The 13,259-nt window shown below is 42.6% G+C and overlaps 1 protein-coding gene across 1 annotated transcript; it reads right to left on the reverse strand.

The window, feature by feature from the left end:
* Positions 1 to 852: 852 nt before the first annotated feature.
* Positions 853 to 5,926, reverse strand: cdkn1d (cyclin-dependent kinase inhibitor 1D). Its single transcript, XM_056425136.1, has 3 exons — positions 5,427 to 5,926; positions 2,829 to 3,358; positions 853 to 2,693 (listed from the first exon to the last, which is right to left on the reverse strand). The coding sequence occupies exons 2-3, from the start codon at positions 3,352 to 3,354 to the stop codon at positions 2,635 to 2,637; spliced, it is 585 nt and encodes a 194-aa protein (XP_056281111.1). The 5' UTR covers positions 3,355 to 3,358; positions 5,427 to 5,926; the 3' UTR covers positions 853 to 2,634.
* Positions 5,927 to 13,259: the final 7,333 nt, after the last annotated feature.

The following is a 13,259-nucleotide window of genomic DNA, read 5'->3' on the forward strand; positions in this document are numbered from 1 at the left end:
TAAGAAATCACAAATATGAAAGGCAACAGCGCACTAACCCAGAAATATTTTCTTTACAAATATTATCAAAATGGACATATCCACTTCTTACATGTTGCAACGGTACACAAACCAGCATTAAATTACAATACAATTATTACAAATGTCGTAGAAAGATTAGCATACATTCATGCAAATAAAGTTACAACAAAAACACGCTACATTCGATATAACATAGCGAAGATTGCCTTGAAGATGGCGCAGTGAGACACTAACGGGTCAATCTTGATATTTATCATCTTACTTCTACTTGATTTATTTTTTCCACCTGACTGATTTTGGGAAAACTAACAAGCTACAAAAACAACTTAATAAACACATTTTGAAACTGTTTTTCACAGTATGACAAGTGTGATTTGAGGGGAAACCTTTTAAAATTTATTATGAAAGAAATATATTTTAATCTGTCTCAGCTAGTATTTTTTTAAACATTTTTTTGATTACATAAAAAAAAAAAATAGTTCTGCCAACATTTCTTTAAAGTAGTGCAAATATATAGTTTAGGAAATAATACAGTTAGTAGTTATACCAAAAAAAGGGACTTTAAAAGTATTTCCCTACAGAACAAACCATACAACCTCAAAATAAATTAATATAGACTGTCAGTTTCATCTGAGAAGATGGGTGCACACAAACATGTTCTCTTACACACAGAAGTTGACCAAAAAAATTTCAAATAGCCTAATTTGCCATTTTGAGATTGGTGACATCGCCTCGTTGAACCATGAAAGAACACCGGGATTTCTAACAACTCCTTTCATGCTGGTTATTCGCAAAGATCGAGGCGCTTGGATTCAGGAAAAGAGAGACGGAGACGAGCAGAGAAAAACTTTGATCGGAGACATTCTCTGACGACTGTGGGTCAGTGGTTAGCAGATCTGTCATTCAATCAGGGGGTTGGCGGTTCAATCCCCGCCCTAATTGACGTGTCATGTGTCCTTGAGCAAGACACTTAACCCTGAATTGCTCCCTGTAGCGGTGTATCATATCTTTGGATAAAGCGTCAGCTAAATGTGACGAATGATCCCTTGTTTGTTTGTTTGTCCCTCTTCCTCCCGCCGCTGTCCCTCCGCCCGCTCTATTTTGGGGGGAGCTAAGTGGAGCAGAGCTCCAAGCTGACCTGCTCTGACACACTGGCTCTTTTACCTAAAAAAAACTCAACACCTACCGCTGAACTTTGACAGAACTATACAACCAACCCCCTCCTTGTTCCTGTAAACACAAACACCTCGATCTCCGCTGTTTTTGTTATTTTGCATGTAACTTGTGCGCAACTTGAATCACTTGATGAGGTAGTAAGAGTGGATTAATCCAGTTATGGCTTTTTATCCATGTACACATTAGAATGACTGTAGGTCGGGAAAATAAGTTGTTGCGTCCTGTTTGACACGATATGTCTGAATGTCCAGACTTGTTTGAGGTCTTCTGGGACCCGTCTCTGATCACCCAAACAGAGGGCGACTCCACGCGTGTCGAATTTAGTGGCACAGCAATTTCTCTTTGGTTCAACGGAGTTTTGCGCCACAACTGTTGCAACCCGTGTATAAAAAAATAAGATTAAAGTGGAACCAAGAGGTTTGGATTCCTTTGAGTTGCAATAATGATAAAACACTTCAGTCCCTTCATGGAGAAAAAGGGCATTTATCACCGACGAGCTGGACGTCACACAGAGTGAGAAACTACATTGTTACAAGCGTAAAGCCAACAAAACACACAACTAAATAAGGTATGTTCTGGTCTGTTGCCTCAATATATTTACATGTTTACAGCCCAGTGATGCAAATATTGCAATGCACTAAGGGAAGAGGATTTGCAGTTTGGACATAATTTTTTTTGGTCAATATTTTGATTATATATGGCCAATATCTTTAAGTGGCAACGGTGGAGCGTAAATGTCCTGCTGTGACTTCTAGTCGGAGGCAGAATTTGGGACGATTTGTGAGTAGCAAATAATTACTCTCGGGGGAGATTAAGTCACTGTTAGACAGATACACCGCGTTACCCCACCGTTGACCTTTGCCCTGGAGCTAATCACAGGCGCGCTGCCACATTTTGAGCCCTGGGTGAGACCTTGACCCCTGGCTTGACTCGTGCTATCCGAGCCCTGCGGGGAGACTAAAGGGTAAGTGTGGCGCGAGGCCAGGAATAGTAACTCATCTGATCAAAACCTCTGATGACTTTTCGCCAGAGGGAGAAAAGAAAAAAAAGAGAAAAGGTTGAGGACGGAGGTCAAATACTATCCAAGGCCTGTATAGAAGACAATTAACCTGTTTTCTGTTATTAAGAGTGCATTCAAAATGATTTCACAGTATACTCAACAGCTGAGGAAAACAATATATAGAATATATACAATATTTATAATTCTCGACAAAAAAAACTTTCCTAAAGACTGAGCTAGATTAACTAGGTAAATGTTAGCTTCCTTGTGCTGAAAACGTAAAGGTATATGGTGAGGAGGTTTAAGCTTGCGCTGAATGAGCTCGTGGTCACTTGCAAATTTGATGTATATATATATATAAATATATACATATACGGTGGCGTGTAGAGCGATGTCGACCACTGGTGTGATCCTCCGCTGGGTCGAGTTGTGCTTCTCTACTGCCAAGAAGACGCTTTGTCATGCAGAAGCTTCCTCTTCTTCACCTTGAAGAAATCTGGGTCGTGAAAGAAGACCGTTCAAAGTAGGGAAAACAGTCCAGACAGTCTCCAAAATTATGATTCAGAGAAGAGATTAAAAACAACATGTTATCTCTTATCTTAGCTTCATGTCACGTATTGGGTGGACTGACCTGTGATGGCAGACTGTTTGTGTTTTCCGTGTCGTTGCACCCGGTAGCACCCCCTTGTGGTCACCTCCAGGTACTCATCTCCAGATCCGAACGAGCTGCTGTAGCCTGGGGAACCGTCGCCTGGGGAACCATCGCCTGGGGAACCATCGCCTGGGGAACCATCACCTGGGGATCCCTCGCCTGCTGACGACGACCGAATTTTGGACACCGGACGTGACGGTCCAACCGTGCAGCTGCGATAAAACGCCGGCACCTCTTGGTCCCCGAGCTCCTCCCACTTGATGTCGGAGCCCTCTCCTGGCTTTTCATGCTGGAAATCAAAGTTCCAGCGCTTTTTGGCCACGTCCAAGTTCCTGCAGAGCAGCCGTTGGAAGTCGCGCTTCAGCTGCTGGTGGTCCACGGGGCCGAAGAGACTCCTTCGCACCGGCTTCAGCTTCTGGACCTCGGCGCCCCTCAGGCGTGAGAGCTCTGGCTGAGGTGGCGTGGCCGGGCCTGCTGTCGGTGTTGAAAGAGAGGCCATCGCCATGTCCCTGTCAGAACAAACCCAGAGTGTTAGAGGGATGTCAGAGGTCAAGTGTTGGGCCTGCTGAGCATCAATGGAGGTGTGGACTGTTTTATTCATTTTCTCCTGGCATAGGTTACTTACTTACAACACAGAGTATCTGCCCTCTTGGGCGCCTTTTGTGTTTTATGTGATCAAATACACGTGTGCCCCTAACCTGCTGAGTAATTACTGCTGCACAAAGTTCCTCAACCAGCACCAAATAAATCTCTTACAAAATCCACTGCCCTGCCGTGTCAAAGCCAACCTGGTGCTGCACCTGCTCTGGTGTCTGCCAGTCAAAGCTCGCAGGTTAAGGTCAGAAGGTCACAGAGGTCATGTGGGCCCCTTGTGAGGAATGTTTCCCATATAGCCACATGTAATTAGAGCCATACTGTTGGATTCTGAGATTGATCTCCCGCACTGCTATTTGATAATCTGCAGTACCTCTGAAGCGTGAGACTGGTGTAGTTGTGTGTGATGTGTAGTTCTACTGTGGTATTCAAGGTCTACAAAAATTGGATTTTCTTGATCTTAAAGGTTGCACACAGGTGCAGATTTCTGAACAAAAATTAACTTGTTTCATTGTGTTGAATCAAAAAGAATCGCTTCCACCGGTTTGACCATCATCTCTAATGTATTTATTTTACCACAATTTCGGCGGTATGCTTCACTAACAGAAAATATTAATTTCATTCACAAGGGTTCTTAAGTGGGGCTCTGAGTCAAAAACCTTGAAATTGTACTATTGAGTTAATATTGTTTATTACATGTGCTTTTTGACAATTGAAGCAATGCGATTTGTTCAATTTGTTTTGTGTTGGCGGGGAAGAAAATGACAAGTGTAATGTATAACTGTGTACTCTGCTTTTGAGAATAAACACAATTTACAACAAAAACAAATATTGTTTATTACATTTTACGCCTAAAAACTGAATTTGTAGACAAAGGGGGTGTGGGAGGCTGATAGATGGGCCCCACAGCGGGTTAATCCAGCCCAGCCTCAACAACCTGTAGTTCAGAAAGACCGTCCTAAAAATACCAATAAATACACAAGAATTAATGTCGCCTTCAGGGACAGTCAGTGGTCTGCGTAATATGTTAAAACACAGAGAGGGTAAACGTGTAGCGCGACTTAGAAACTCCAGCATGTCATACATAATAGCTTGTTTACAGAATAACAACAACAGCCCTCAGGGGGCTGAAGAGGGCGGGGGGCGGGGGCGTTGCGCAATAAGTGTTTTGACATCTACAGTAGAGCACTTTCACCACGTTGGTCAACTCCTACAACCTTTACGCGCAAACGTGCGTTAGAAACAATGGCTTTCCGCATACTTCCTCCTCTAATCACGAGCAAAAATAACGGATTCACACCGCACAACTTCCATTTCCTCCTTTCTGTCTTTCGGTGGGGATATACGCAGAAGAAGAAGAAGAAGAAGGGGAAAAAAGCAACATTGCTTCCCTTTTCACCGACAGATCTCTCCGAGTAAAACGTGTTTGCGTCGAGTGGGCGCGTCGTGCCATGACCCGACTTTGCAGAGAAACACCGAGAACTCTTTAATATCTCACACGAGAGCCTCAAGAACCGACTACAGTTTTTTAAATTGTATTATTAGCACGTTATCAAGCGGTGTTGGAAAATAAACAACAGCAGAAAGTTCCCTGAACGGCTCGGTTAGGTGTGGAGGAACACTTCGTGACGCAGTTAGGAGATTCACTGGGCATGCGAGTCAGTAGGTGACCCAAACAGTCCGCACCTTGTCAAGGCAGCACTCAAATTACGCACACACACACACGCCCCCGCCCCCCCCCCCCACACACACACACACACAATGCAAGTATTTCAATTTTACGACCAACAACAAAATAGCATTCATGAACGGTTTGCACAAGCATTGGCTCATTTAAATGTCTTCTAACGACCGTGAGCAAACACTGAAACGTAAGGAGTTCAGACGAAAATTATTCCAAACAAAAATAGGGTGGAGGAAGAAAAAAAAGACATTGTAATAATGTCAAACCACGGTAAGAAAATAAGGCATTCCTCCTCTTACCATAAGCGTCGATATGTCAACCGTTGTTCAAAAGTTGAGTTTCAACTCATCCGGTCCGAGAGGAATGGAAAGTGTTCCCGAACGTGTCACGTTGAAAGGGTTCTTGGAGGCAGTACCCGCGTGAGGGTCCTTTTCGCCCCCTTATCTGCGACTTGTTTGCAGTGGACTGAGAAGACAGCGGGGGACGTCCTACTTAGAGGAGACGGTCACGTGGTCGCAGTCGTCGCTGGAGCGAAGCCAGGACGTAAACACCGCAGGCATGAGACACGCGTGACCGACAGGAAATACAGTATGCAAGAAAACTGCAGATTATAACTGTAGTTTAATGCTATTTTATCGTGAATTGGAACTATACAAATGTGCATAATGAGTGAACGGCGTTTCTTCCATCGCTTTTGTGACGTTAATCCCCTGATTCAGTGCGCGCGCTACGGTTCCAAACCTGTTGCTCGTGCACTCTGTCGGCGGCCTTCTTCTTCAGGGGGACGAGCTTTAGGCCAAATATCTTTGCCATGGCGGCCATTTCCCCCTTCACCCTCAAATGTGACACACATTCTTGTCTCGTGTAGTGCTTACATCACGTTTTGTTTTGGCAGCCTGCACGACTACTCCTACTCCTCCTCCCCGAGTCACGTTGGACTGCTGCGTGAGCGGGAGAGTCTGCTCCGTTTTGACTTCTGCAGAAGTACCACAGTCCCGTTTGGGTGTTATGGCCCAATTTGTGTCCATGTGCTTGGAGAGAAGCACTCAAAGAGCCCTGAACGCCTCCTGAGACTAGCGGCTCAGAGGAGCGGGAGCGTTGTTATTCTCGCTTTATAAATGAAAATAAGGGGCGTGACCTCTTCTTGACTGCTTAATTGACTTTTCATTATAAATCAGAATCAAATGAAGCAATTTAGAAGATGTAAGTAGTTTTCACTGCTTAAAGAGAGAGTGAGTACACACTACTAATTTACCACTGATTTATAAATTAGATAAAAAGAGATTAGCAGATTAATTGATAATTGAAAGCTGAAGTGACAATAGGGAATTCCGAAAAATATTTTACCTTTTCAAATCCCCCCTCCATTTCCCCCTCAGACTATCTCGTAATATCTTTATTTCCAATTCTTGAATAACTGCTGCAAGGCCTTTGCTTATTACATCATGTTCACTTCCCTTACCCCTTCCTACTCCTATAATAACCCAATTCTGTCTTTCCATAAGTGTTATTAAATATTACATATTATTATTGTATTAACTACATTACCCTGCGTCTTATTGTTACATAGCTCTCCAGTAGCACAGTAGAAGTCATTAGAGAGCTCTGCGAGCTGGCCGACGGCCCTCACTCAGAAAAGGTTATTACAGCTTTTACATGCACTCACTTACTATTTTTACACATTATTTAACGTCTGGACGGCCTCATAATGTTTTTCCCTTCTCAGTAACTGCGAATGTAGGCCAACGTTTCTACGAATTGTTTATGAGTTGCACTACTTTCATAATGTCAAAGCGGTTAGCGCCGATTATCATGGAGAGGCCGTTGTTTGTGTGTGTGTGTGACAATGCCTGACAGAGCTAAGGTAATCACGTAATCGCGTCTCCACATTGGAATGTGTCTCGGGTGAAAAAATAACTATTTTCACATTATAGCTGGTAAGGACTTGTTTTTATTGGGGTTTTAACCTTCTATCTAACCCAAATTAATATGTCAAAGTCCAAACCAAAGTTTAAAAGTGTTCTTGATGTGACAACACTATTTAGGTTTGGGTAGGATTAGTGGGGTTTGGTTGAAGGAAACATTGTGTTCCAATGACGGTTAGAGGAGCTTTGTCGTCACGGTGACAATAACAAACACTTGGCGAAGGTTAGGCCGCAATCGTAATGATGTCGGGATCGAAAAAAACAAACAAACTGTTGCCACTCATAATAAGATTAAAGTGTTGTTGACTCATCAATCCACTTGTCACTCTTTAACTACCTCACTTCCCATTATAATTACTCTATGTTTTTTAAATAACCCAAATGTGCCCGTTAGTGGTGGAATTAGTGATTGTCAAACATGTGAGGCCAACGAAAAAAGTATAGGAAACTTTTGGCGAAGTAAAAAAACAGAGTGTTCTTAACATCCCTGCTAAAGATATTAGAGTTGTATTCAATATCGCTATTGTAATTGTCAAGTGGTAAATAAAGTCCTGCCACAGAGACTTCATTGTCGTCCTCTGTACGTGACGAAAGGCACCGCTATGGTCCATTGTGCACGGACAAATTATTCTTTTAGACAAAAATATTTTGATGTTCAACAAGGAGAAAGAATACATAACCTTGTCCTTCTCCGTTCCCCCTAATGATTTCCGTACAGACCCTAAATAATGTATGAGCCGTTCCTCTGCCGACAAATCTTCAGCTCAAACTCGTATTGTTTTCTTACACGGCGATTTTTTTTTAGGCCTCTCCCTTCGTGACACATAATAGTCAATTAGGGCTGTGCCCCAGTTCCCTAATTCCCGACTAATCTATGTGTCAGGACTCAGGAGGCCTTTATACACTTCATCAGCAGACAATGTGGCCTCAGGCGGTATAATACCTCACGGTTTCTGACCTGTATTTACAGTCAGCGCGTTGTTCCAAATTAAATTCCTAATTCCTTCTTGTTGTCTTCATGTTTTGGTGTTGTAACCCCCCCCCCCCCCGCATCCTTAATCCTGTGCTGTATGTTACAGTTTGTTACAGTCATTAGGCCCATTGTCTCCCCTCCACGGTCAGTGTCCTTTGAATGCATACGCTTGCTTGTAAAACAAGTCACACATTTCAATGTGACTCAGAAGACGATGTGCTGGGGAGCGAAAATCCATTCGTCTCTTTTCATTGAAATGTTACTGATTCACTGAGTCTTAAACAAACAAAGGGCTTAACAGAGGAGCCATTAAGGAGCTGACCATGCATACGACTGTAGGCATTGTTTTACAAATGAAGGTAGTTTAGGTGGGAAGCATTTGCAAATGATTCGTATACGAGACAAGAGAGAATAATATAAACATATCTTTATGGAAGGATGATGCTCAGAAAAATTTATCAGGTTTACTAAACATACATGAAAGGCTAACTAAAGGTCAATTTGATCAATATGAAGTCACTTTAATAACTAATTTAGTTTAAGAAGATCGATACCTCTCTCATGTCTGTGTGCTTAGTAAGAAGCTGGAGCCAGCTGCTGCTTATGTGATGACTGGAGTCAGGCAGCCAGCATGTCTCTCTCTCTCTCTCTCTGTTTACCAGCACATCTAAAACTCATAAATTAACTCCTCAAATCTCATCTGTATGATCTGCACAAAAAAACAAAACTTTCGAAACAACAAATTGTGGTTTTAATTAATGTGTTGGCACAAGTACGAGAGCTACACTACAACTGTAATAACCCAATATCATAAGTAACACTTGCTACTTCACTGTGTTGTTTTGAGGAAAATAGTTTGGTTTAACGCCGAATAAGGCAGAGTTTTTGTGAAGCTGCAGGTCAAATGTCATTGGCTAAACGAGAACCGTGAAAATGAGAGTTGTTGTGTTTAGGATGCTCCTTAGTGGAACACCAAGAGGAAGTCTCTGTGGTGAATGAGGAATCTGTGATGGGGAGACGAACAGGGCAGAGGAAGTTGCCGGTTCACAGGTGCATTATGGGGGTTTCCACATCCTTCACTACTGAGAAGAGGCTCACCGCAGACAGTAGATTGTTACGTCAATCCTAAAGATGACGAGCAAGGAGAAGAGGAGAGACTCCACGTGTAAGTGCGGCGTGGCAAGCGAGAGACTTACAGCAAGATGGCAACAGAATTACAGCAAGTAAGAAAGGGAAAGACAGGAAACGGTTAGGCCGGTGGTGGAAACGTCGCTTATCATCATGAGCAGCTCGTCCACACACGCTGACACACAAATGCACACGTATGTAATTCAAACATACAATAGGTTGACTGTAAAAAAGCCGTGCACGACAGTTGTAAAGGACACCTGCAGGCCAAACCAGGGCAGAAGCCAAGTTGTGTGCAGAAGGAGTGTGACGAATGAAGTCTACGGTAAATATGGATCCACCGCATTTAAATGACTATACTTAGTTATAATATGGGTAGATGAAATCAAGCATTCTGATTGGTTGAGAGTGAGTCACGGGTGTACTTTATTTAAGCAAAAAGGTACGAGAGGCAGTACTGTATCGTCAATAATGTCCTGTTCAAGGGTGTTGTTAGGCGCGGCACGTAGCCTTAAGACATTGTGGCTCAATAAAGTACACCCTCAACCAATCATTGTATTATAAGTCTATTTAACATTATTAAATGTGGAGCACAGCCTAACTGCACACTGAAATATAATCATCGTCACGCTATTTAAGCCGCAACTATATGTCATTCAGAGATTTAAATTATGAGCAGCCGGTCATTTGTCATCCTGGGAGACATTATGCAACTTTTGTTTTTTTATATCTCCAAGTACAAGCAATCTGTGGGTTATAAAACTAATTTTGGAACTTTGTGAGTGGGGTGGGGGAGGGGCACAGAGGAGAGAGAGAAAAAAGACAGTGAACCCACAAATTAAGTCACACACACACAAAAGGTACAAGTATGCCATACATAAGTGGGAGGAGTTTCCACGGGATCATTCGCCCAGCTGTCGAGGGCACAGGTGGGGTTGTGGGGGACGGCCGAGGAGTGAGTGAAGGAAGGAGTGTGTGCTTTCTCGAGCAGGGTCTGCAGCAATTTGGGGTGCAGGGAGAGCGAGGCAGCTCACTGGCAGCTGGATATTGTCAGCGGTTCAGGGGAGCTCGCATGTCAGGGTGAACGTGTTTAAGATGAAATGTGCCCAAGGAGACCCTGACTGACTGTGTTTGTATTGGGGGGGGCAGTTCCTCAGGGGCACGCCTGGGGGGCTGCCGGTGTAAAATAAAGATTGGGTGTCTTCTTCTTCTTCTTCTTCTCCTTATTTTTGGGACAGGGATGTCGTATGTGCACAGATTGTAAGGCCCTCTGAGGGAAATTTGTAATTTGGGATATTGGGCTATAAAAATATGAACTGAATTTCATTCTTCTTCATCATCTTCATCTTCTTCTACTTCTTCTTCTTCTTCTTCTTCTTCTCTGTGAGCACCCTGTGCTTTCTGGGCCGTCACACACGTTCTCCAAAGTGTTGTTATTGCAGAGTGTGTTTGTGGGCGTGGGGGGAGAGGAGGAGGAAGAGGAGGAGGAGGAGCTGAAGGGCGTAGCAAGGCGGGTGTAAATCGATCCTTTGTTTTTGTCCATGCATAATGTTTCTGAGAGGGACTTGTTTTGGTGACTTTGAGGCCTGTTCAATGTCAAAACTAGAGAGAGAGAGACGCCGCAGAAAGACAAAGGAATGTCTGACATACAAAGAGCAACCAAAATGTATTTATTTTGACAAAAACATGAACAAAATGCCACAGAATGTATACAATGCTGCTTTCAAATGAAACCCCCTCACCCCTGGTATTGTATAAACTTAATTACAATGCAACTATGATACCAATGACTCTAACTCTCTGAAAAACACACTGTATCTGCCATTCAGAACTCCAGGATGTGCGGGTCCCACATCTGTTTCTGCTCCGTGCAACTGAGGTGAAAAGGTGCTGTGCTTCAGCTGATGTGTTTTCGCCCCTTATCTACATCTGGGGAACATCTGGTTTGCATCTGGCTCTGGTCTTGTGCTGTCGGGCTGTGCATGAGCGTCACAATATGTGTGTTTGTGAGAGAATGACGAGAAGAGATATTGGATTTTTGGAGTAGCTGTGTTTCGGGGCCCATGGTATTAATTGTAACAGCTGGGCTCAGGTATATGGGTCATTGTGTTTCTTCTTGATGAAAATCTACACCATCAATGTTATATATAACATTCAGTCTACGTTCCACAATAATGTCACACTAACGTCATCGCCATCGGGTAGCTGCCAGATTGGGTTTTAGGTTTGAAAGTAATTGGCTTTTAGGAGGAAGTCTAATCTAAAACGAGTTGCATTATAATAAATAGAGGATTATGTCTTTTCAGAGCTTAATCTGTGACAAAAAATACCAAATAGTCTGGATACCTCATCTTCTGCTGCTTCTATTTTAACTATTCTTTCTTTACTCTGTCTCTTGTGAGTCCCTTAAGCTAATGGAAGTGGAATATGAAATCAGTGGGTTTTATGGTTGGACATATCATGTTCTTTCAGAATTCTGTACAGCTTGTTTCAACTCTTCATTGACGCTGCTGTCTTTGGTGTTTACACTAAATTAAATATTCAAATGTATCATGTCTGCACTCCAAATACATACAGTATATTCTTGATGTCTCAGAGATGGTGAGTATCATATTTAGACATGTTCTATTTATAACTCTTGTCCTTGTAAACAACAATTAAATTCAGTGTATTGGCACTTTTCCAGTCTCAATTTGAGATTTCAGCCACTCTAATTTACATTTCTAAATAATAAGAATGCTCTGTTCCCCAATCCGTTGCGTAGAGTTCTCAGGACCAGGAGGTGAGCGTCAGTCTGCAATGAGGGGTTACATATCTGGATTATATTCTTTCTGCGCTGGCGTATTGGCTGGAGGGGAGAAAGGGAATAATCTCTCTATTCTGCCCACTTCTTCAGTTCTGTTTCACAGCACTGGATGGAGAGCTGCACTTATTACCTCCTTTTTTATTTTAAAGAGATGTGTCTGTTTACCACTTCGGCTTTTTGTGAATGTGTGTCCGTGTGTCATTTTCATTTTTAGTGGTTCAGAATCGATGCATGAAAGTAACAGTGACAGCGAGAGAGCAAATACGTGTGTGTGTGTGTGTGTGTGTGTGTGTGAAAGTGTGTATGTATGTGGGAGTGAGACAGGAAGCAACTGGGGGCCACTCTCAGCCGCAAAGTAGTAGTAGTAGTAGTAGTATAGGGACTAAAAGAGTCTGTATAGGGCATTGCTATTTGCATTGTCAACACCCTTTCTGCTTTTATTATCATTATTCTTTTTCTGCTCTTTTTTGGTAGTTGTAACTTGTCCTACCTACTACTCTCATCATATCTGTCATGTTCATTGAATATGCTGTAACTCTGTTGTTCATTCTGTACACATGACCTCTATTGTACTTCTGTCCATCCTGATGGAGGGATCCTCCTCTGTTGCTCTCCCGAAGGTTTCTTCCCTTTTTCTCCCCGTTAAAGTTTTTCCTGAAGGGTCAAAGGTCAGAGGGTGTCGTATGTGTACAGATTATGAAGGCCCTCTGAGACACATTTGTAATTTGTGATTTTGGTCTAATACGAAGGTGTGATAATGTGCACGTCTCACAGAATGTAGTATTGAACACAGATTTACTGGTATGTATATATGTTAATTTAGTTGGTGATTTGTAAAGAGTAGTACATTTCTGCAGCAATGGTCACTTTATATGCACAGTGGGACATCGTAGACAATCTCGGGTCCAATAATAGAGCACCAACAGTGCCAACGGTGCGCTTCAAGATGGTTGAGGGCCTTTTACATGCTGCCTCCTGCAGGAGGAAGGACTGAGCATCCCAATGTATTCTAAAATATACCTCCTTTCTCTTTGGACACAGTTTAATATACATTTACAATGTTGGCACCTTTTAAATGTTGACCCTTGGCTTTTGTAACATGTATGGACCTCTGGTGCCACCTGCAGGCCAAACTTTAATGTTTTATTTTAGTTGCCTTGTGTAGATGAAAATGTTTTTTTCTCTGTTATACATCAAGTGCTCTGTATTTCATATTCTTCCAATATGTTTTGTTAAATATGATACTTTCACCACCAGCATCGCTGTCGTTTTATTACATTTAATGTTTGCCTTTCAAACT

This window comes from Pseudoliparis swirei, chromosome 10, assembly GCF_029220125.1.
Source record: "Pseudoliparis swirei isolate HS2019 ecotype Mariana Trench chromosome 10, NWPU_hadal_v1, whole genome shotgun sequence".
Lineage (NCBI taxonomy): Eukaryota > Metazoa > Chordata > Actinopteri > Perciformes > Liparidae > Pseudoliparis > Pseudoliparis swirei.